The sequence below is a fragment of the Plodia interpunctella genome, chromosome 4 (assembly GCF_027563975.2).
Source record: "Plodia interpunctella isolate USDA-ARS_2022_Savannah chromosome 4, ilPloInte3.2, whole genome shotgun sequence".
In the NCBI taxonomy this organism is placed as follows: Eukaryota; Metazoa; Arthropoda; class Insecta; order Lepidoptera; family Pyralidae; genus Plodia; species Plodia interpunctella.
Window position 1 is genome coordinate 9,470,134 of NC_071297.1, and position 26,618 is coordinate 9,496,751.

A 26,618-nucleotide genomic window follows, 5' to 3' on the forward strand; every position below is an offset into this window, starting at 1 on the left:
GAAAGAAATACGTTTTGTTATCATCGCCATTGGCGTCAACTCCATCTATTACTGCGAGATGGTAATTATATTTTGTAAATGGCGATGACGCTTCATATATCTATCCATAATAAATATTAACATGGATAGATATAATATGCGTCATTCGTATCGCGTATTCTAATCGCAAAAGTAAATCATTTCGCCTCTTAAAGACGTATTGACTGCTTACAGGGTAAACAGAGCCGAATATTACTAAGCCCAAAGGCCATGTTTTGCAAAAGGGCTTATAAAAAACCCTACATACATACTAATATTTATAAATTGAACATAAAATCATTACAAATTTACATCGTTATCACCAATTACACAATAAAACTTTAAAGTTATATTTAACGCACAACAAACATATAATATATCAAGTACATATGCACATATTTGTCATGCAAATCAAGGCTATTACGTTATAGGAAAAAAAAAATTGTAAATCGGAACAAAATCCTCGGATTTACCGTAAATTTTATTTACTTATTCGGTTTCCGTCCTTTTCTCAGAATGTTCGCCAGTATGCGTAAAATACAATATCTAGATGTCTGTCTGTTAACTCGCGAACCAGTGAACTGATGCTAATCGCGTTTTGTTTTGTCTGTCTTCTGTATATGAAAGTATTTCAGCAAATGCTGTTTGTATTCTGGACTGTACTCGGTAGCCTGGAAGTGTTACGTCATCAATATTGCAGAAAAGTTATGGATCAAATTCTGACGGAGTAGCATCTATGTATAAGCTGGTATGACAGATTTGCATTTATATAATTAATATATACGGTTATTATATACAGCTCATTACGTATTTGGTATAGAGTTTTTAATTACCGCAATGAAAAAATAGAAATATATATCGAATCTGCGAAAATTTGACGAACCATTTGGCGATTTTGAATAGTGTAGAGAATTTAGCATTTGAAACCAAAAGCATTGGTTGTGAAAATACAAGAAATTGATAGTTAATATTGATAGTATTTTTTTTTGGAGCTTGTATCTCAAAAGCAAAAAAAAGGACGCTTATATAATAATTCGTTAACTGTCTGTCCAACCTTCGCAACTTGCAGTAGTTTCGGTGCAAACAAGCTGGGAACGTTGGACAGACAGTTAACGAATTATTTTATAAGCGTCATTTTTTTATATATCAATTGGTCCAGACCAATTGATTGGAAATTTATTATGCATATAAATAATTGAGCTAAAGACGGTCAAATAACTTAAATAACTTTTTTATGTAGTTTTAGGGGGAAGAAAATGTAAATCAAAGATTCGCAAAATGTTCTATTCTATGACATATCGAATTAAAATTGATAGATATTTTCTTAAATAATATATTTTTTTTTACATAAGGATCTTAAATATATCTTTTGATAATTCTTAAAATTAATATTGTTTTACGTAATTTTAGAATTAGAAAATCTGAACAACGGACCTTGTCTAAAATATTTTCTCTTTTTTTTCCAGATTTGGACGAGTTTCAGTGCAGTGTCGGTAATTAGGCCAATCAATACAGCAAAGTATCAATGTCCGACTGTAAATATTTAATAATTATCAATGATTAGCTAGATATAAAACATAATGTATGTCGGGTGTGTTGTAGAGAGGACAGTGCTAGCTTTCCTGCTGCTTGCCGTCACCACGTCCCCTTCGATGCAGAACAGTATCATATCAGGTAGGTTTTTTTTATACTAGTAACTAAACTGACATGCGGCTTACCTGTGATAAGTGGTCACCGCATCCTGTGGATGCCTTCATTACCAGGGGCGTCACACGCGCGTTTGCCGGTTCTGAATAAATATTTTTGAACAAAATGGAGTTCCAATTTTGTTTTTAGAAGTTTTTCTATTTAACTTACATTGTATGTGTGTATGTATGGAATTTTGCAGTTTCATTTTGAAGTATATATTTTCAACCTGAAAGCTGAAATTTTGTACACACGTTAAGTTTGGATGACAATACATTATTATGATAGCATGACCTGATCACGCACTCGAGAACGGGCTTCCAACGAGGGAACTTTTCAACGGTTTACTACTACGAACTACGAACATGACTTTGTGTCACGCATTGAATTAAAGAAGATCACTCTGGCATCAATAGCTATAGCTTGTGTCAAAACTGTAATTTTTGTAAAAAAAAAATTTTACTGTTACTAAAACGTGAAAGTTGCTGGCATGCGCAATGTGCTACGACTTTCATATTGTCATTCCAGCACGAAATAAACGCGGGCTAAACCGCGTTCTAATACATTTTCGTTACCTCGGTGGCGCAGTGGTAAAGTTCTTGCCACTGAACCGAGTGGTCACGGGTTCGATCCCCGGTCGGGTCATGATGGAAAATGATCTTTTTCTGATTGGCCCGGGTCCTGGATGTTTATCTATAATATGTATATGTTATAAAATATAGTATTGTTGAGTTAGTATCCCATAAACAAGTCTCGAACTTACTTTGGGGCTAGCTCAATCTGTGTGATTTGTCCTAATATATTTATATATTTATTTATCATCATAGTCGTATTCCTAATGGCTGATGGTCGTGGTCATTACATGGAATGAAACACACACAACTTTCTTGGCATTAGTAATGAAGTAGTTTGCCATTGCCTTCTCCATTTCACACACAAGTTAATAATCAACCAGTGTGCAGGTTTCCTCACGATGTTTTCCTTCACCGGGAGCAAGTGGTGGTCGTTAATATTTAATGTCGTAAATATTTTCCATATGAGATTTCATAAATATCATCTCATTTTAAGTGGAATGTAATTTCTTTATGAGAATAAAGTTCTTTAAACCTAACCTAAATAAGGTTATATTATTAGCTCAAAATATATTTGTATTTTACTACAACTCCTAGATGAAAGCAAGATTATATTGGTTCGTATGCAGAGAAATTCTTACACATTTTCTCAAAAGTATAAATACAAATATCATCCAATAAAATGAGCTGATACCATATGAACATCCAATGTAAACATCTCAATATTCCATATGTATTAAATTTTATTCCTTCGAGAATTCTTCAGTGAACGCGCTGTTTTCAAAAGCCATAATGTATGCAAATTAATATGAAAATAAACTTTAGAGACTCGACGTTCAAGTTGTGAATCGAAAAGAAAATGTCGGTTTCAAAGACAAAATCCCGAGGGTTGAGATTAAATATGGCTTACTGAAATCTCCGTCGTCCGTCTCCAAAGAATTTGGAATCAAAAGGGAAATAGAAATACCATCTTTTCTTTTTTAAATCTCTTAAATTAATCTGAAATTGAAATTTCTTAAATTAATTTGAAAAACCTAATACATAATAATAGATAATTGAGAATAAAAATTCTAACGAGAATAGGCTAGTTGACAAAATTTTCTTTTGAAAACTATCCGAAGGCCCTTATAATATTAGAAACACCAATGAAAAAATGACTGTAATAATGACAATACTTTCAAAGATATGACAAAAATAAAATCACACATTTTTGGACTCGTCCAAATGCTCCATAGTCAATAACACGAACAAGTGACGTCACAACGTACTAAAATGTTAATTACATACTTTTTGAAATTTGACTTTCCAACCTAGTTTAAATCTTCATATAATGATCCAGCTGCATTGTTCTACAGTCTATGAATTATCATAATGAAAATATATCTATGTTACCTAGATTATACATACTTTTTATAATTCTCTGACCCTGTCAACCTAATCAAATTTATTGAGTTGTGTAAATCACTGTCTCGGAAATATAAAGCCCACAAATAGTAATACAATAACGCGCCATTGTGCCATTTCTATTAGACTTATGTTATTCCGAATTCTGTGTCGGTTACCAAATAAAAGAGACAAAAAAGAAGCTTTTGACAATATTAAGAATCTTAATATTTTGTGACAGCATTCATACATTACTATGAAAGTAGCGGATGGTTGACTCTGGAATACGGAATGAAGTGAAAAATGTGTGACGTCACGTCGGCTAGGTTATATTAATATGGTCGGAGCATCTGTATGAACATGATCACTTTGTGAATGTAAGTCTGCATTTATACGAATACATTTTATGTGGCATTGAAATGTGGCTTTCGTGTTTTTACGGCTAATACATAAAAATAAGAATGGTAATTCTTATTTTTATATATTCTATTTACAAGCGTATTGAGTTGCAATTTAAGTCTGCATTTTTTAAATGATAAGATGATGCCAGCAACTTCGGAATGGGGTTTCATTAATTTTTAATTTATTTCTTATTGAATCTCTGTAACGAGTTAATCTAATGAATGATCAATCAAAAAGAGAATTTTTTAAATTATGCTATGAATTATCACAAATTATACGCAATATGTCAGCAGCGAAACGGCGAGGCATATCCATACTAATATTATAGAGGCAAAATTTGTATTTTTATTTGCAATTAATGAACTCAAAAACTACTAGGACACTTTTGATGAAATTTGATACAGAGATAGGCAAAACCTTCAGGATTGACATAGGCTACTTTTTATTATGATTTTACCCGAGCGAAGCCGGGGCGAGCTACTAGTATTATTCTACGTTTAGATCTTTGATATATTATATTATATCAATGGTTTACATACAAATTCTCGTACTGTCAACAGCACATCAAGCTATCCTGCATGAACCTTTATGGCGTGGTAATAGCGGCGACTTTGCAATGAATTTGGGTAGGTTGACTGTACACGGAATAGTAAGACATTATCACATTGAAGCGGTGGTGGTATAATGGTTAAGACGTCCGCCTGTGGATCGAAAGGATCCAGGTACGAATCCTACTGGTGCCACATGAGTTTATAAACAATTTCTGACTCATATATCATCATCAACATCAAACAAGAAAAACATCGTGAGGAAACCTGCACACTTGTTGAACTTGTGTGTGAACTGGAGAAGGCAATGGCAAACCACTCCATTAATAATGCCAAGAAAGTTGTTGTGTGTGTTTCATTCCACGTAATGACTACGACCCTCAGCCATGAGGAATACGACTATGAAGAAGAAGAATCACACTGAGAGTTAAATTTAAAGCTTTGATACTTGCAAACTTGGAAAAACCATGCGTCGTAGAAGTTCGGGGCGGTTCTAATATAAATCTCCTAACGACAGATAAGGGTCCGAGGAATGGTCCCTCTTAGTGTACAACAAAACGGGTAAGACAGAACGGGGGAGGAAAAAATACTCGAAATGGTCATTATTTTCCTCCCTTTGTTATTCTAAGAAGTGACTTTTTGTAGGGCTCAGCCGTTATACGACAGTGTTTCCTTTAAGGAGCTAGATTAGGAATGTTACGATGTCAAATTTTGTATTTAAATTAGCTAAGAATAAATTACAATTTTATGGCGCAGTGTTTAGAGCGTTCGGCCTGTGATAGTCTTGATTAGGCACTCGCACAATCAATATAATATGAAACTGTTACGAGTGACTGACTGACTGACAGACAATGCACAGCCGAAACTACTGGGCGTAGAAAGCTGAAATTTGGTGTGTAGGTTTCTAGAACAGTGTAAGGGAGCACTAAGAAGGGATTTCCTGAAATGCCCATGGGAAACGAATTTATACTCATATACGAAGTTGTGGGCAAGAGATAGTAATATATAAAACGACAGGTATTAAACGCGCACATACATTAAACGTGAAGTTTAAAAGTAGTTACTCGCGTCAGTAATTAGATGGGTGACCAAAAATATATTATCTTGAGCTCCTTCGTTCTTTGGAAGGCACGTTCCGTTGGTCCCGGTTGTATTTGCAGTTGTTGAAATCTCCCAATCCGCAATGGGCCCGCGTGTTGGGTCATAGCCCTTACTCCTTATTTACCCACAAAGATGGCCTTTGTGGCCATCTTTGTGGGTAAAATGTGGTATGAATAAGGACGTTTAATTGGCTGTTGATGATGAAACTAGAACCTGTATATAATACTCACAAAAGTACTACGAGTGTCCAAGCCATTCGCCTGATGAAATAAAGAAGCAATGTCACAACTTTAGATCGCCGGGCAACGGTCATCTAATTTCACTGCGTGTTGAAGCTTTGTCCTGTTCACATCTATTTGATACTGTATTTTCTAAAGCCAGTAAATTTATCAAGCTATTTTCGGAGTTTCAATACCAAAGTCCTACTCGTCAGCATCAGCCACGAAAAAGACCTGCGCAATCACGAGTCTATATTTCCCCCCAAACACACAATAATATAACGTAACCTAACATATCGGGAGAGATCCAACCACTCAAAGTTTATCCGTGAATTACTCGGTGTCATGGGTTAGCGACATAACGCTGCAAGACTTGATATGACGCGGTGGCGTAAGTCTGCAAAATTCGATGCCAATAGTCATTCAACGCCGCGCACAGTGTTGCCATAGTAACCAGCTGAGTAAGAAAGAGTTTGTTTTGCGTATAAATTAGTTAGTTCATCCTACATGAACTAACTTCAGTTATGATTTTAGGATTGGTTTTGCATAAAATATTTAGATTGAGTTTGTTCACTCGCATATGGGGTTCACGCGTATATGGGGTCGTCGGGACACTGGGACCGCAATAAACTGGTACCTCGGTCCCATTCGCCACAACACTATATTTGTCGAATTCTACATGAAAAATCACAACTGAATCATCAAAATGTTAAGGGTTTTTTACGCTGACCTTGGGCTTCGCGGCTTCACAACTCAACAAAAAGAGATTTTTCTCAATAAAACACAATTAATAGCCCAGTATCAAATAATAAATGTCGTGCTAAAATCAGAGATTAACTGCTGATTGATTGATTCACTCTTTCCGGAGGGTCGAAGCGAGAGGGTTCCAATATTACTGCCTATTTATCTCTATTATTTTCCGAATGAAACAGTCCTCTCCAATTTTCACACTTGAGTATTTTATGTTCAATTAGCTACATCTAGCTAGTATTATTATAAAGAGGTAAGCGTTTGTCAGTTTGTATGTTTGAGGCAGGTAAACTCCGAAACTACCGAAGCGATTTCAAGAATTCTTTCACCTTTTGAAAGGTACATTATCCAAGATTGCTATAGGCTATATTTCATCTCGAAATTCCCACGGGAGCGAAGCTCCGGGCTACATCTAATGTTTCATATGATTCATATCGGTCATAAGATTTACTTATGTTGTGATGTTGGTTTTATTATACATGTCATACGTGTTTTTTAACTAATTTTGAAAACGATAATGAAATTAAAGTGCTCTGGAATCGAGCGGTCGAATCTCGATTTCAGAACTTTATCATCTCATAATTTATTTATTTTTTAAGTGGTTTTATTCAACGAGTTCGAACGAAAATTACGAGATACCTCGAATTTGTTACTCGTCAAAAAGTATTGTATTTTTTGTATTTTCTTTTCTATTATTTGCAATAGTTTGCACTTAAAGTTTAGAAGCACTCACGTCTTGTTTCCAAGATATTGGCTAACTCCGAGAAAACCAATACTGTCTTGAGCCATCAAATAGCAATGGAAAAAATACGACACAAATTGCCTGTTCTCAAAGGCAATTTCATCTAAATCGGTAATGTTTAATACACAAATGTACAATATAAGTGATTTTTTTTTTGAGGTTAGTTACTAATATATAATATTTATATTATTTATTTATTATTATTTATTATTTTACTATATTATTCCAAGCAATACTTACAAACTTAATGTTAAATACATTCTAACTATTAGGACAAATAGAAAAAAAGTGCGGCGCAAAAAAGTAACACAATAAACTCACATATACTTAGCAAATGCCCGCGGTTTCGCCCGTGTGATTTTCTTTCTTTCTTCTCATTATAGTAATTTTGGACTTGATTGTTGTATGTTATGTGTTTAGCCTATGTTTGAACGGGCGTCTTTAGGTACGTGCATGCTTACCAAATTTCATCAAAATCGGACCAACGGTTTAGCGGAGAAAGCTACAGACAGACTTTCGCATTTATAATATTAAGTATGGATTTATTATTCCAACGATTTTTTTAAATGTTATCATAAGTATATCAAATTTTAAACTTCAGTGAGATGAAAATTTAAAATTATGAGTTGACATCGGATTTCTTCTCAAATCATTAACTATTTAATGCTCACAAAGATTTTTATGAAGTATAACAATTTTCGTTTCAACGGTAAAGAGTTAAAAGTTATAAAGTTATTAGACGTTAAGTTTTCAAAAGGTTTTTCGAAGAAGAATGCTCACTAAGAGTGATCACTTGCTATAATATCATTTTTCATCTCGACTAAGTTTAAAAATACACAATTTTTCTATTGAAATTCTATAAGATTGTTAATGAGCATCGACAGAAAGTTATTACGTATTGCTTATTATTTGCATCAAGCATACAATCTTCTGGGAAATGAAAGTCATAATCTGGTCCTTTAGTTCTTGTACTCAATACCCTCAAACTAAAGAAGAATGGATTATTAACAAAAATGTATTTTTTGACAACAGCTTTTATTATTGTCAGAGAGTTCTCATTTCGTTCAATACTTACGCACGAATATGTTTTTTTTTTAGTAAACCGTTGAGGAGTTCCCTCGTCGGGAACCGTTCCTGGGTGGAACCTCAGCTTAACACAATAATGCATTATCATTAAACTAAACGTGTGTACAAAATTTTAGCTCAATCAGTTGAAGATATCTGCTTTATAGTCGTATTTCCTCATCACTGAGGGTTGTGGTCATCACGTGGAATGTAACACACACAACAACTTTCTTGGCACTATTAATGAAGAGGTTTGACATTGCATTCTCTATTTCACACTCAAGTTAATAATCAACCAGTGTGCAGGTTTCCTCACGATGTTCTTCCTTCACCGGGAGCAATTGAAAGTCTATGAAAACTACTATGCATGAGTTAGATTGATAAACAAACTCAAAAGAAACAAACTCAAAAAAAAACTCGAAAGGTCCCAGGTTCGAATTCTACTCGAGCCATAGCTCGAGTAGAATTCGAACCTGGGACCTTTCGATCCACAGACGAGATGTCTTAACCATTACACCACCACCGCAAGTTAAACAAGAACTTGTAAAAAGTCAGTTCCTATATTCACAACTTCTTTTGGAAAACATTTTTGAATTTTTTCTTTGATGTGAGCGCATTTCTGGTCCGCGCTGTCCTTTGACTTGTTCCACTCCACTTGGTTTATACACCGTATAAAGCTTTGGCATTTTTAACTGTTAATATAGTGAAGGATACCAAAGGCTGCATCATCTTGGACGATATAAAACCCAAACTTCTGTGTTTGTAACAGTTTATTTGGTTGTGTGTAACAGTTTATTTGTTTATGTTTATGTATGTTTATTTATATTGTATTTATTTGTTTATGTATCTATTTATGTAAGTAAATGTATATATATATATATTTATCATAATGTTTATTGTATTTGCCGGTTGCTGTGCCCACTCTCTGCTAATTTGTTCCTCTTCTCGACCCAAAGGTTGGCTGGAAGAGATTGCTGAGCAATAAGCCCGCCTTTGCTCCGTATGTACCTAAACTCTATTCTTTGTGTACCTAATGTGTTTATGGGCAATAAAGTTCATTTATTACTATTATTATTATTATTTGTTTATTAAACTTTTTGTTCCAAGTAAAAACATACATTGTAAACAAATGGCAAAGTTAATGCTAAAATGCATTCTCTCCCAGCTCACCATTAGGACAAATAGAAAAAATTGTGCGGCCCAAAAACTAACTTATTATAATAAACTGTACGTTAATGAAGTCCATTAAATGTCAGTACAAAATTCCAAATAGTTAAAATCAGTATATCGCACAGTAATGATAAATCAATCAATAAACATTACACTTTAAAAGGGTTCGATGACACGTACAGCTTGCAGCTTTAAACCCAGGTCAAATGATTTAATCTAACCGATTTCAACTACTGAAATGATGACTTTGAGTGGGTTGCATCAATTTTGACGTTAAATTTAACGTTCAAACAGACCTTTGTAACAAGGTCCGAAACGTCTGGGAAATAAAAAAGGGTACGTGCGAGTTTCACGTTAACTGACCGAAATTTTCAAGATTTTGTGATGAGTGATTGAATAGGTGTTGATGAGTGATTGAGTGATTGAATTGACAACCTCGGTGGCGCAGTGGTAAGATTCTTGCCACTGAACCGAGAGGTCCCGGGTTCGATCCCCGGTCGGGTCATGATGGAAAATGATCTTTTTCTGATTGGCCCGGGTCTTGGATGTTTATTTATATATGTATTTATTATAAAATATAGTATCGTTGAGTTAGTATCCCATAACACAAGTCTCGAACTTACTTTGGGACTAGCTCAATCTGTGTGATTTGTCCCAATATATTTATTTATTTTATTTATTTATTTATAGGTATTTTATAAAGATTCGCTTTTATTTAAGTATATATAAAGATTTCAATTCCGAAATGTTATAGTTTCATCACGCCTATCCATTTACTATTAGAGACATTAGACTTAAAATACACCTTGTGGCTTTATTTGATTTAAATAATTACATTGTATTTATTTTACATATTATGTAAATGTACAAATTTATGGGTTTTTACCTACAATAAATAACTATCATTATTATTATATATTATTAGTAATAGAAAATTGTAATTTGGTAAAAATATACCGCTAATAATCAAGTAGAGATAATCAAAGAAAAAATCTAAACAATATATTTTTAAGTAATTCTCCTACGCCTAAAGAGAATATTGTAGTCATATAAATAGAACGAATGTTATCCACGCACCAAGAGACCCAAATTGAATGACCTTCCCGCATGCACTTGTCTGATTGTTATTAAAGTAATTGAGCTTACATTTGTTTTATTAGTGAGGTACATTCCAGTGACCAATGATTGTCTGTGATATTAACGGCTAGCTGTTGCCCGCGGCTTCGCCCGCGTAAATTTTCCACGGGAACAGTTTGGTTGGGTAGATAAGTAGGTACAGCGTGAAGAGGTAACAAACAAATAAACAAACTAACATTCGCATTTATAATATTAGTTAGGATTATGCATGAAGAACACCACACATTTTTTTTTGTTTCGCAGTAAAGAAAAAACACGGATATTTTTTATTTGAACTAGTTTTCTCGCTCTGATCTGAATCTTAATCCTGACTAATAAATATAAGTATGTTTGTTACCTCTTCATGCTCGATCTACTCAATTAATCTTCATGAAATTTTGCATACATATAGTTTGAATTATGGAGAAGGACATGTCATCCCGTAAATAAAAGTATTAAAACAAAATCCTTTAATGTCTAATTATGGTTTATCTTAATAACGACTTCAAATTCATATACATTTACCAAAATAATTTATTCATAAATTTGGTCATACAATTTAATGATTAAAAACATAATTTTCAAATCGAAAATAATCTTTACTAGCGCCCCGTCACGACTTAGCTTAAATAAAACCATAATAAATTATACATTCAAACCTTCCTCTAGAATAACTCTATCAATTCAAGAAACCTGCATCTAAATCCGTTGCGTAGTTTTAAAGATCTAAGCATACATAGGGACAGACAGCGGGAAACGACTTTATTTTATACTATGTAGTGATATGCTGTTTAGATTTTACTATATGTAGATTTTGTATGTACCTATGTATTTTCCTTTCGACGGTGCCACAGACTGCTAATCTCATTACCCTTTCATCTGCAGTAGGGTAAAACGGAAATGAAAAGTTATGCTCTGTGATCTAATAGCCTGCGTGCCGTCATTTGGGGTTTACGCGGTTACCTGTTCCTAATACTAGTATTTTAGGCACATGAGTGTCATAATATTATATCACTTTATAGTGACTAGAATTATTATGGTGTGTGGTTCCGCCCTAGGACCATATCCTCATGTCATGGATGTCGTACAAGGCCACTAAGGGACACACAGCCTAGGAAACTGATAGGCAGAATAGGCATATTCCCAAGGAGGGTTGACGTCAGGCAGACGGCCGGTTGTAAAATCACAGCCGGGTCTTCAAAATGTTGAGGTTTTTTTGTCGCCGACCCCGGGCTTCGCGGCTTCACAACCCCGAACGCAACTGTGAACATACAGTGATGAGAGAGAGAGAGAGAGAATAACTAGCATTATTAATTACCTAAATAGCCCGCGGCTTCGACCGCGTAAATTTCCCACAGTAACAGTTATTTTTCCAGGATGAAAAGTACCTTGTTGTACATGTGTACAAAATTGCAAGATGATTGGTCAAATATATAGAGCATGTGAAGAAGTAACAAATAAAAAAACTCACTTTCGCATTTATCTTTAACAGTGCTGAATATATTATATATATAATATTAATAGCTATATAAATAAAATTAATAGCTATATAAATAAATAAATATATTAGGACAAATTACACAGATTGAGCTAGCCTCAAAGTAAGTTCGAGACTTGTGTCATGGGATACTAACTCAACGATACTATATTTTATAACATATACACATATAGATAAACATCCAAGACCCGGGCCAATCAGAAAAAGATCATTTTCTATCATGACCCGACCGGGGATCGAACCCGGGACCTCTCGGTTCAGAGGCAAGCACTTTACCACTGCGCCACTGAGGTCGTCAAATATATTATTGTTTATCAGTTCTGAATATAAAATATCTGAAGATTACTGCACCTATTTAGTTTACTTTTTCTTTCCATCCAAAGGAAGTGGTGGTGGTGTAATGGTTAAGACGCCCGCCTGTGGATCGAAAGGTCTCAGGTTCGTATCCTACTCGTGCTACATGAGTATGTATATAAATCTGACTTATATATATATAGTAGTTTTCATCTACCACCACTTGCTTCCGATGACGGAAAACATCGTGAGGAAACCTGCACACTGGTTGATTATTATTAACTTGTGTGTGAAATGGAGAAGGCAATGGCAAACCACTCCATTAATAGTGCCAAGAAAGTTGTTGTGTGTGTTTCATTCCAAGTAATGACCACGACCCTCAGCCATGAGAAATACGACTATGAAGAAGTGACGTCAGTCAGTCTGACGAAGACGAAGTCACTGGTCCTCAGTGAAATAAATTGCATCTGCGATAAGTCCACCTTTGCACTCTTTTACGTTCGAGTACATAGTTATAACAGGCGTTTTCTGTAAATGGCGCAATGAATATATAATCTATCTTAACATTCATTATTAATGTCGTTTTATCAAATAAAAAAAAAATTAACACTAGTATTTTTGATAGCCTATTTTTCACAAAAGTAATAATATGTTAAATCAATACTTTGGCCATGTCTGATCAAGTTACGAGAAAACACTAATTTGATCCAGTGAAGTCCATCGCTACTGTTGAATAAAATAATTACTTTTCTAATCGATTCAAAGGTCAATTTCCTTTTTCTTTCAAACTGCAGATTGCAAACCCATCCAATCGCACATGGGTCATACAAAATTCATATTGTATGACGTGATAAAAAACTATCGTTATATTATTGTATCCCGAGTTTATCCCATAAAAAATTAATAATTAGTGTGAAAGTAAAGTTAAACTGAAATTCATTATGAAATTCTGAAAAATATGAAAAACGAAAACCATAACCATTACTTTTATACAATATCTCTTCCGGCAATGTTTTTATGGGCAGTTGTTAAACTTGATTGTAAGGGTGTTAATTGCTCACAATTGCACCCTTCGATCACCCCTAGGGTAATAATGCCCAATGACACTGTAAAGGAATCTTCTATAGCATTTACAGGCTTTTTAGCAACAAACTCGCTTTTAAATTAATGAGGAAATCCTTCAAGACTCTCCCGCCCTCCGGCGCTGTGATTATCAACTAAGACAAAAAAAAAAAACAATTACCGCTCTACGAGAATTTTCAAGCCTTCTGTTTTAATTAAAACGACGGTTATTTTTCCATTTTTTTTTTTTTTACAAAAACTCGTCGGAACCCCACTTTAATATTTTTTTATGTTAATGATCTGAATCCATTGTTGTTTGTATGTCAAGGTGGAGTTTCGGGAATCGACTTTTTGCGAGCCCCCACGGAATGGAATGTAAAAACGTAATTTCGAATTTCGCTTTTCGTTTCTAAGCGGCGAGCATTTTATGAATTGGAAAATCTGATGTTTTAATTTGTAAAATAGTCTTGTGTGAGTGCTCCACTCGTTTGACACTTCATTATGTAGGTATGCATGTTAACACTGCAATTCAATTCAATTCGTTTATTCCTTTGCTTTCATGTACAGATTCACATTGGTTATCACAATAATGTTTGTTAGTAGGTGTTATTACATGGACCCGGATTGAGTGTGCAAGTTTATCATTACACAGATTGCATCCATGCGAAAGCGAGGTAAATATATGCTCTATAAAAATATTGTTTCTTATCAAAGAATTCATAATATTAAAGTTAATTAAAGTATGAACTAGTAATATTTATATAAAAAGACTATCAATTGATTAATGTGGCAACTTTTTAGTTTTGTTGAGGAGTTCATAAATAGGGTTTTCATACTCTGTTTCGCAGTTTGATAATAAATATCCAAACTCAAAAAACAGCATAGCATTTGAACGAAAATACAAAACAAGCAAAATTGTAACAAATATTTCACACAGCGACGACTTTACGCTTCGCGTATTATCTACCAAACTTTTAGGGTGCCGATTCTACTAACGATAAATCGTTATCGTGTCTCAATAATAGCTCTTATTGCGAGTCCATAAGAGCTAATAGTGAAAAGCAGTTTTTGCCTAAAGTTATCAGAATAGACGCCCTGTGGGTATAAATCGCACCTTATGTCAAACACAGGACTAAATGGCGTTCGATGGATTTTCACAAGTAAAAAAGGGCACAAATTTATTTGAAAACACAAACCTCTCGATTGTCGAGTAATCTTTTAACAACCACCAGACGTGAAGGAAATGAAGCAGGTGAAAATAATGGTGTTTGTTAAATAAAATCGTACAGTTATTTTGGGGTTAGTTATTAGGAAGGTTAATAATTCGTTACATATTTGTTAAGTTAAATTATCATTTTTTTTGTAAGAACCTAATGCAGATGCATTACATAATGACTGGATTTTTAGAATAGATATTTATTAAATTAATATTATGTATTTTTTGATAAGAAACATTGTTTTTATAGAGCATGAGGAACAAACTTATATGTGACTATGTAGAAGAGCCCCTTAATAATTTACTTAAGTAGACCCTTTGGCCACAATCAGATTTTTAAAGGGTACGCTCTGAGCATCGTATACAAAATAAATATATATTTAAAAACATCAAAATTATAACTTCTATTGATGGGTATTCCACTATACTAAAAGATTATATTCCACTGTGGCTTTACATTGATATAGTATTTGTTAATTCCATTGTTTTAATATTTTTACACTTTAACGACGTTGTACAAATAGCAAAATTTTAAATATACTACATTTTATGCAAATAAAGAAATTTGAATTTAGACATAGACCTCTAGTAAGCTCCGACAGACTTGATACATTTTAACATAAGCAGTCTATTTTTTAAATGTCTACGCGGCAACGGGCATAGCTATGAATAAAATGGATCCAGCGGCTTATCGGATACTCGCATGTTTCTCTTTAACCCTCAAATAAATGTCCGCGCTCTTTGCCGACTTAACGTATAAAGTATCTTACGCTGAGCACTGAAGATAAATAAAACGAAACCTGCATTTATTTGTATTTTGTAAATTTTAATATAGCATTCAGGTATTTTCAAATTGTTAGTAGAAAAGAGAGTAGAAAAACAGGGAGAGTTGGCTCCGACGTAATCCTTCCGAAAAAAGGAAGTAATTAAAATAAGTCTTTAAATCAGTGGTGCAATAAATCAATCTAACATACCATTAAGTATTCCACAGTCGGCCGCCCGCGATATCTTTAGGTTTTACATGCTAGTCTATTGAGACAAATTTCATCTAATTTGATTTAATAGATTTTGAATTTCTTTTTATGAATTGAGATATATAAAACAGAGAAATCTATTTACAATAATAGTATAAATTGTGGAATAAGGAATATGGAAGTGTGAATGTAGATTAAAACAGATCTTTCATTTAGGTGATAGCTAATTAGATACAAGTTAAAATTGTGAGCTTGAAGTTGAAGCTGAAAGATGAATTTAACTCAAAGGTTTCACACAAAAACAGACTTAAAAAAGTAGCTTTGGTACTTGAAAATTAATTAGTCGCTCTGAAATTACATAACAAAAACGAAACACGAAGCCTTCAAATTAAACGTTATGACCGAAACGAGCGCAGTACACGAAACAAACTTGACCTAAAAAAACCGCCTTTTTAACATTCTAGAATGTTGCAGGGTTGATCACAGGATTTAATTCTGGGGTAATTTGTGGACTTAATTGCGTTTATTCACTTTTAAAGGATTTAGGGTTGAGCTGATAAAGTTTCGAGTCGTTTATCAGAATAACATTTTCGGTGTCATTATTACAACCCGCTGAGATTGTGGAGGGTTGGTCTGATATCCCTTAAGGCGGGGTGCACACACAAGAGTGTGATAGAAATTCTGTTTAAGTTATCATTCAACAGCTGAAAGTATAGTATAGTATAGTATAGTATAAAACGTAAAAATAAACTGTTCGTTCAAATAGTGAAAGAATACAGTAAATTAGAAGTATATTTATTGAGTTATTTCAAAAAAGAAATATATTCTGACACATATATTCTAATAGGTTTTAAATGAACAAATACTTCAAATACTTTTATTTTATTTCAAATAGAATCAGACATAGACACAGATGTTATGTGATTCTAATGAAGGAAAATATCGTAATATAACCTGTTTACCTTCACACTGCATACTGATACTTTCCACTAGATGTCAGTAGTAAATAATCACGTCAGAAGTCTTTAGGTGACGTAACATCACTTACACCAATTTTAGAAATTATTATCATATCTATATATATATATATATATATACATATATATATATACATATATATTATTTTTTCTTTTGTTTTGTGTTTGTGTTGATTTGGATACGGCAACATTGTAGTCTGTATCCAACTTTTTTCTCTCTGGTTCGCTCTCTCTAATGAACAGTCACGTTTCTTCATAGCTCTTGTATTTTTATTTTACCAGTCTAAATTCTACAGTCCGCTATACAATACTTTACATTTTTATTCAGTAATTTATTATATAAGTAAGAAGAAACAATCTAAACATATAACTTTTTACAAACATGATCAGTGCACAATGCACCTTAAGAGTTTCAATCCCTTTAAATAATCAAGTAGTCCACGTGACCAGTGCTTTATCTATCTCCGAAAGATTTATAACCAAGGCGTTAGCGCGGTTTATCTTAATCTCAGTCAAGGTTTATGTCTCTATCAGCGGAATTGAGATTCCAACGTGGATCAGCTTTTAATACTGTGATTTTGTTTTAAATTATTTGTTATTTGTTAATTCTTCTCTCTCTCATCTCCACACGTTTTAGGGCTGCGATGCCACGAAACCCGAAAGCTTATCACAATAAGAAATAACCTTAAAATTATTATTTCTTTTAGTCAGCTGAAAAAAATATTTAGCTTTATGATGAATTGATTCAAGATATCTGTTTATGATTCGGTTGATGATTTAAAATACCCGTCAAAAGCCAGATCTCAACCTCTTTGGAAAGGCTATTGTTGCCTATCAATTTGCTAAGGCAATGTTTCCCTTAACACTTAACGCTGGTTAAATGAGTTTCTTTCGGCATTTCTTCTCAGCACCAGCGCGAAGTGTTCCGGAATGGCAGTAGTTGTGAGAAATTATTATTCAGGGTTACTGGTATCAAACGCAAAAGCTCCTAAAGACTACTTGGGTACATCAAAACAAGCAACTCTAATAACTTATTCTACGACTTCTCGTTTTTTTTTTATATAAAAAAATACATTCTAATTTGCGATTCTACACATCTTAACTCTATGTAATAGCCAAGCAACACGAGACAGTACAGTAGCGTTATGTAGCGGAATCAAACATAGAGGTAACGTTTTATACAAACGACATTAAAACCAAAAAAATGATTTTTTTTAATTTATTACGTTTAGACAAAAGTCGTAGAATAAAAGATGTTAGTCTCTATGTACCTTATGCGCCTTTGGAAGTTTACGCGTTAGATACCAGTAACCCTGTATAATATAAAATTTGAGAGAGAAACTTTTCGATAAAAAGTGCCTATGAAAGTCTAATTTCTGAATAAATTATATGATTTGACCCATGTATCATCACATCAAGGAATCAGTAGATTTCCCTTACAAAAAATATTTGAAAAAACGGAATAAATGCTTTAAAAATACATCCTCTAATACTAAATCTATTTTGCAGAAAGAAAATTCACAACGTACAAATACAGCAATTTCAATTGTTTGCTAAGAGATTTCGGGTGTAAATTTAATTGGATTAACTATAAATAATTAGGGGCCGAGCCGCCGGAACCGGATTAGCGTTTCAGTACGTTTCAGTACGCAAACACGAGGATGCCTAATTGGAATGGCTGTTAATTAATATATGAATGATATTCGACTGTTCTGTGCTTTATATTTTCCTTACATATCTGTTCGCGATAAACTAAAATATTGCTGCACGGATTTTCATGCGATTTGCACCAATAGATAGTGTGATTCCTGGGGAAGGTTTAGGTGTGTCATTTATTATGTTTTTACCCGAGCGAAGTCGGGACGGGTCACTATGTTTATGAACAAAGTCAAGGTTATACAGTTGTGCGAAAAAATATACTATGTTTTTACAAGCTTCTTCCGTAATTTTGCCAGTAGGAATTTTTCGTTGAAATAGTATTTTTTGCCAAATGGTTTTCATAAGTTCTCATTACTGTATTCCTTATTACTGTATAAATATACACGAATTTTCAAGAATTTTGATTCGTGAATAATTATGATCAAAACATCGGAATAACAATATTTTTGAAAATTTAACATAAATTATATATATTTTAATATTCCATTTTAACAGGATGGAAGCAGGTTATGTTGACTCTTTATTTCTTTTTTATATCATTTAAAATTAATAAAATTTTCAATCTGATATTTTTATATCACGTCAAACCGAGGTAAAAATAAAAAGTACGAGTAAAATATATCGGCTGTCCTTTTCACACACTGGTTGCCAATAATTTCTAGTTCAGTTAGCGGGATCAATCTGTTTGGCAGAGTGAAAACAACAGACCCACAGATCTTGATTTATTTTCCCATTTGAAAATGGACGCGGATGGACATTTGAAATGACAAGGTAAAAAGCTTAGCTGTTCGGAGTGAGATGAAAAAGTATAAAAGTAAACCCTATACTCCAACGTTTAATGGCTGAAGAAGAAATCAGGAAATCTCTTAGATGGCAGAGAAAATAAGTCAAAAGACACATTGACCTTTGAAATCTCATTATCTCTTGTTTGACAAACAAATAAATGTCTAAAATAAATTTTGGGAACCGGTTAACTCGATTACAGAGTTTCAAAGGTGTTTGTCGTTTAATCAACTTGCCAACTCAAAAGACGCTGACTAAGAACTTTGAAAGTAATAGATAAGAGGCCAATGCCTCGATTTGATATTTTGGCTTTGTTTTAGAACTTTGGGACACGAGTACAATTTGTATTTCAATCATAAAACAGTTAACCTACTTCAGGCTAGTGTGTTTTGTCTCGTTATGTCAAAAATATCGTAAATCGCTATATTATAGTGACAAAACATTTTTTTTAGTTTATTACACTACCTATACTTGCGAGATTACGTGCCCCGTCCTCGCACGTAAATGTACATCACAGCCACATGACTGATGCTCCAACGTCTGTGCGTCTCGCCGTCTCGTAAACAACTGAGCGCTTGCTCGTAGCGCTATGACCTATATCACAGTAGTGGAGGGGAAGTGAATATAGGCATACACTACAATACTTCAACTCTTTTATGAATAAGAATTAAATTTATTAAAAAATAATGTATAACACAACATTCAAATAAGGCCGCGTAGGTTTGGTTTAAGGAATCGAATATTTATATTATAATGATTATAGATGATTTATTATAAGTGGCTATGACGTTGTTCTGCTTAATATCTGAGAGCGTAGCCTGAGTTTGCGGTTCACATTTTACTATGGAGACCTTGCGGTCCCTGCGGTCTTGCAGGATAGCAGTGAGACGCAGTCAACCAATCACAGTGCGGCATTGTGACGCGACGACAGCCACACCACAATGTGGTTGGTTAAACCTTAAAACATAAAATTTTCCTGGCCATTAAATGCAGTGCTGCAACCTTTGGTTCAGATATCGAAAAAGGCACTCTATTTATAAACAGATTTGGTTTGTTTGAAAAATAGATTAATTTTAATGACATAAACTGTTTACGACTATCAACTAACACAAGCAATATGTATATCACAAATGAAGTCCTACCTGAAGCAAGTAAGTAACATAGTATGATCACAATTTCAATATCAAAAGACCAATACGAACAAGATTTCAGGAGAAACAAAACAACACACATTTTGAAAGAGCAATATAAAAAGTTGTACGGAACCATTTACGAGTTTCTTGCGAATTACGTGGTCGCGTTACAATGGCTAATGGAAGTAAGTCTAGCTATATGTAGATCTATATTATAGAATTTAGATTAATAAAACAATAGAAGTGACGACTGACATAAGCTGCGACGTTTGGAGCTACCTAAATCGCAAACAATCAAATGAATCGAATATTTTATTTCAATTTTGAATAATTAATTTATGCTTTTGCTGAGCATGTTACATTGTGTTAAGAGTGACTCTCATTTTCAGCGATTTTCCGGTTCATTTATCAATTCATTTACACGAAATATGACACAGGATAATTACATATGGAGTATCCTCTATTGTCTGCAGGAGGAGATTTCTTTAGAAATGAAAAGCACTGTTCATTTTTAAAGAAATCTCCTCCTGCAGATATAATAGAGGAAAAAGAAAGAAAGGTAAATATAAATGAAAAAGTAATAAACCTACTCAAAATGCTTACTATTTCATCCCGGAAAAAATACGTTTGCCGTGTGAAATTCACGCGAGCGTAGCCGCGGGCCAAAGCTAATGTGTAAAAGTAACTCACACTTTAACAATCTCACGAAAACTAAATCACAAAGGAGTGCTAGTTTTTATATAAAGATCAGAAGTTAGCACTTCTATTTGTCATATTATTCGAAAGTCTATGTTATGTAGGCTTTTATGTTTCCTCATTCAATATAATTTGGTTATTCACTCATCTTTTTCGGCAACAAAAGGAAGAGCTCTATTAATACTTATGATCGCTGCTTCCTCATATTGTATTTTTGGCTATTATTCGTTTCTTAGGCTCACTTTATTATATTTTTCTTGATTAAACGTGAAGTATTCGTTATCACATGTAATTGGAAATGACAGGAAGTTACATAAATATCGAAATGTAGGATTTAATAATATATCGGGGAGTCTGTGTTGACAATTTGAATCTTGTACGAACAAATGAAAGTCTTCGAAAATCAAAATATAATTATTTATAGTTTAACGACCTCGGTGGCGCAGTGGTAAAGTCTCTGAATCGAGATGTTCACATTAATCATTTAATTTAAAACCCATACATACAAACGTTAACATTTTATACGTAAGTTTTTAAAAAAACTTTAGACACAATTTTTAATAAAGTCTGATTACACAGTATATTATCCAATAACTTTAATATATAGCTACTAGTTTTGTTGATTTCATTCCACACGTTAAATCATCAAAATTAGTACATATATATTAAAGTTTTTGGGCGAAACGTAAAATGCGTTGGCATTATAGTACTAAACATAAAAGAAAATGTTTATTACTGATTGTATTTCACACTTAAACAATATAATAATAAATACAACGTTATATTTCTCCAATAAAACACAATAGCATTGTGCCACACTTCTCTCCTTTTATTTCATCTTTAGCCTTTCCGTGCTCGAATAATAAGAATGTCTTCACACACAATACATTTTTACGCTATCTCGGAAAATATATTTTTACTGCTTATAAGTATAATATTTTTCCAGATTCTTTTATTAAGATCTTCACTATTTCGGGATTTCGGTTTCACCTATTTATTAACTATAAAGGAACAAATCGGAATTAACTCTATTGTTTTATCTTCTTGAAGAATATCTTCTTGAAGAATATATATAATTTCACACGGCAAACGTATTTTTTCCGGGATGAAATAGTAAGCATTTTGAGTAGGTTTATTACTTTTTCATTTATATTTACCTTTCTTCCTTTTTCCTCTATTATGTCTGCAGGAGGAGATTTCTTTAAAAATGTCTGTTGCAGCATTTTAACATTTCAACTTATGTTATAAATGCGAATGAAGTTTGTTTGTTAGTTATCACTTTACGCTCTATCTACTCAACCATTCTTCTGAAAATTTTGCATACATGTAGTTTGAAGTATGGAGAAGGACATAGGCTATCTCTCATCCCGGAAAAATAACTGCTCACCTGAGAAATCCCTCAAGCGAAGCCGCGAGCAAAAGCTAGTAGTTCCATAAAATAAACATACTATATGAGTCTCGGAACCTGAAATACACTGGACAGCTCTAACGCTCAATAAATAAGTAAAGGAACAGAAACTTTTCAATTCCACAAATTGAATTCTTATCTACAATTTAGATCCATGGAAATTTAGGCCGACTACCACGGTTGAATTTGTGAGAATTCAATTACTTACATTCTATACTTCTGGTTAGCAACATGTCTGTTGCTGCTTAGAGCTGCCTTGTAAATAAATAATTCGGAGTTTAGCGCGGAATAAGGCACAGTAAATATAATGAAACAGAATGTTAACTACGGTGATTGTCTTGAATTATGCAACATAATGTATTGTGCTATTTCGCTCAACCCGCTTGAATCAAGTGAAATAGCGCTTAGTTTTAGAATTTTTATTAAGTGAAAGAAAGCAATACGTAAACAAATGTATGATGCAGCCTTTTAAATAGATGCTTTGTATAAAATACCAGTTTTAGCCCATGGCAGCGCCCGCGCGAATTTGACACGGAAACAGCGTATATCATACCCTTAGATATCTAATTATGCAAAAGATTATTAATTGTATATTTACTTTATTTTTGTTCTACCAATTTGTAATTGATTATAAATTCAAATTAAATATGACATCTATTTTGAACCTACCAACTCGTTGAAAATAGTCAAATAATGAAATTTAAGAAAAAGTTGGCTTTCTGTTGTAATTATAATGTCCTGTGTATAAGCGTTTGTCTGTTGAATTTCTTGTTTTTCATGTACTAACTCCAGTGTAACTTTCATTTCGAGGAATTCTGTAATGGGCGTAAGGCCTTTCGATTTCGTAAGGAATGTCTCTTGTGTCAGGAGTTTACAAGTAAGGGAAAATTGTAACTGAGTTTTGGTGTAGTGGATAAATTGATGCTATAACAAACTGAAAATATTGTTATAGGATTTATAAATATTTTATGAGATATACTTAAAAATAATTATATATATATATACTTAAAAAAATAACCTTGAAATAAAGATTCAGCTGTGACAAGTCTTCTTAAATGGTATCTTATTCTAATCCTATTTTAAGGCGGGAGTTACACGCTGCAACTACGATCATACGGAATTCAAAAAAAAAAAATGAATTTAGTTGTATAAATTTTCACAATTCGTACATATAACTAACTAATATATGTAACTTATTTCAACAATTTTTGTTTTGATGTAATTGGTATGGAATTTTAGTAATTTTACGATATTCACTTCGAAATCGTAACCTTTGCGTGATAGTAGTTTTTCAGAAAGACTGAAAGTGATACTTCATTCATATTTACCCCGATTTCCTCACGCAAAACCGAGTAATATCGTATAATATTGTGTTGTATCGCGTGCCAACACCGCGTCAGTACGCGTGTGGACGTATTTCATTCAGAGCACTGATTTGAATCGCACCTTTCCCAGCAGCACTATATTACAATTTCAAATATAGCATTAATCGATATGACTGTTATCGTGTATTTTTAGAATTTCATAAATATTCGCCTGGAAACAGATAAAATCGTTTTTTTTTCAACAGTTAATCCGTCATCTAAATTTTTTTATACCGTATCATATGTAGAATTTTATATGTAGGTAGGTCTGTTAGTAATAATACAACTTTTCTATCCTTAAATGTATTATGTGTATTTATCTGTCCTTAAAGTCTTTGATATTTCTCTTTTCCAGTAAGAATAAACAGATAGATATGTGTTAAATTTACGTAATATTTTTACTGGACTGAAAACTGGTAATAGCTATTTTCGTGAGAATCTCAAAACTGCCATTTTTAGAACGCTGATAGTGCTTTTGAAACTGGTGCAATAAAAATATGTGCTCTGAATGGAAATATGCGCGTGTGAGGTCATACTACATAAGTTGAATTACTTATTTTTAGTAATCGATATGGTGAACTTGGTCGCGGTTTTAACACTCACTTTAACTTATTTTACGATGGAATAAATTCAGTTGAGACATATTAAACCTTTGAATAGTTCCCTTATCAATTGGTGTAGTAATTAAGCAGGGTACAAGTATTAATGGTTAGTTCTTGTACCTATTTATGAAATTGTCAATTTAGTTGTTGAGATAATTATACTCTTCTATGGTTATATAAAGTTTCTTTCGGCATTTCTTCTCAGCAATGGTCGTTACGAATTGCCATGAATATAACGTGAAAAAATTCCTGCGACTTATTAATTTCTGAACATTTTTTGTGTAATAGGTATTTACAGTTACGCATCCATTCCTATAAAATATTATGCTTCAGTATTGACGTTTACGTTTTATTACATACCTAAATAGGTACTCGTATATGCAATATTCAAGGGATTCTCAGTCCCGGATGAAACTGGGATATAAGTGGGCATGTTCTTGAGAATATTTCATCACTATAATTATTTAATCGCGACCACTTTTCATTTAATAATAATAAACTTCACACTCCTGAATCTTTATATAAGAAACTGCAATTCAACCGTAATCCCAATGCCAGATCCTGTCGTCCTCCTTTGCTGGTACCCAGAACGGAGAGAGAGTTTCAACTGTCAAGCTCGGTTGAATTGCAGAACTGGTATCGGAATACCAGGCGACGAAGTGTTGGAACAATATACCACCTCCAATTAGACTTCTTTCTTCTATTTGTAACTTATAAATAAATTTCCAGCCTACCTTCTAAATTCGCAAAAAAATTAACTGTACACTTCGCTGCCGGTAGCGGGTGTTGCCACTAGAGTAAACTTTATTTTTTAATTGTTTATTTTATTTTTAGTAAAGTGTAAATGTATTGTAAAGTATTATCACTGTACTTCAGCATCCTTTACTAATTTACCTATGCAGTATATTATTTTTCTTTATTTATTACGTTGGGTACGTGTATGTAGCTATAGTCAATGTTTTTTGTATAAGTAATATATCAATCGTAGTTACATATTTCCTTCTTCATTGTTAATATACACACACACCGTTCGCACACTGATTCAGGTCTCATCTGAAAATCTGTGTATCGCCCCTCTGGGTGATATGTGTACTGAGATGGGCCTTTTTGTATTGCTGCAACACAGTACACTTACTTTTCAATTGTGCTTTGTGAATACTGTGTTTTATTTTGTGTTTTAGTCTGGTTGTGTATTGTGTTGTTGTTTTACAAATAAATGTATTATCTATCTATCTAATAGGATAACATGAAATAAATGGCTTGCATAGTTTTTTTATATAATGATAATTAAATATTATTGTAACTTTTCAAATAATTAATTTCTTAAACTGGTATTTAATGCGCACGTACCTTTTTATACGTGGGACGTTTTCACAAATTAATAAACGAAATGCGAAAGTTTAAAATTTGTTCAAATAATATTTAAAAAATAGCAAGAATACTCCTGATTCCAAAAATATTATTCTCATATAAAACCACGTTAGCTACGTTTACCTAACACTTGTTTTTACCAAACACCAGACAAAATATATGTAAAGCTAAATTATTTATTAGATTGTTGGGAAAACGCATCACCAAGGTAATAAGCTTGGCAGCGTCGAAAAACGACTTTATATGTTCAACCATATTGCTATTAATTTAAGGTTCGTGCACCTTGCAATAAGTCTGGATTATTAGACGTGACGTATGTCTTCTTGTAGATGTGTGTGTGTGTGTGTGTAAGCGTCAGGGATTGTGATTGGTTAACCGCATTGTATAAGATACTCGCGCAAACAAATACCTATGTATAATACCTAGTATGTTTTCATTCATTGGATCGTACATAGAATATACAATTGCATTATGTTGCCTTAAACCCATATTTGTTCAGCGAAATCCCACTGGGTTTCGTATATACAGTGTTACCAGTTCTAAATTATATTTGTGTTATTTACTACGGTAGATTGATTAAATGTACGCGTGAAGTCTTCTACTTCTATATTATATAATAAATATTGCCCGGGGCTTCGTTCCCGTCGGAATTTTGAGATAAAATATAGCCTATAGCAATCTTGGATAATGTACCTTTCTAAATGGTGAAAGAACTTTTGAAATCGGATAGTTATGTAGTTTCGGTATCGGTGTTTATGGTAGTTTCGGAGATTACCCGCCTCAAACATAGAAACTCACAAACGCTTACCT

General features: G+C 33.3%; 1 protein-coding gene across 4 annotated transcripts in view; it reads left to right on the plus strand.

Moving 5' to 3' along the window:
- The window catches only part of LOC128669198 (hemicentin-1-like), a 162,715-nt gene that overhangs the window by 31,556 nt on the left and 104,541 nt on the right, over window positions 1-26,618 (plus strand). For all 4 annotated transcript variants that reach the window (XM_053743820.2, XM_053743821.2, XM_053743819.2 and 1 more), the window contains exon 2: window positions 1,485-1,692. In XM_053743820.2, coding sequence (XP_053599795.1) covers window positions 1,599-1,692 — 94 coding nt within the window. In that variant the 5' untranslated portion in view covers window positions 1,485-1,598. The remainder of the gene's footprint in view (window positions 1-1,484; window positions 1,693-26,618) is intronic.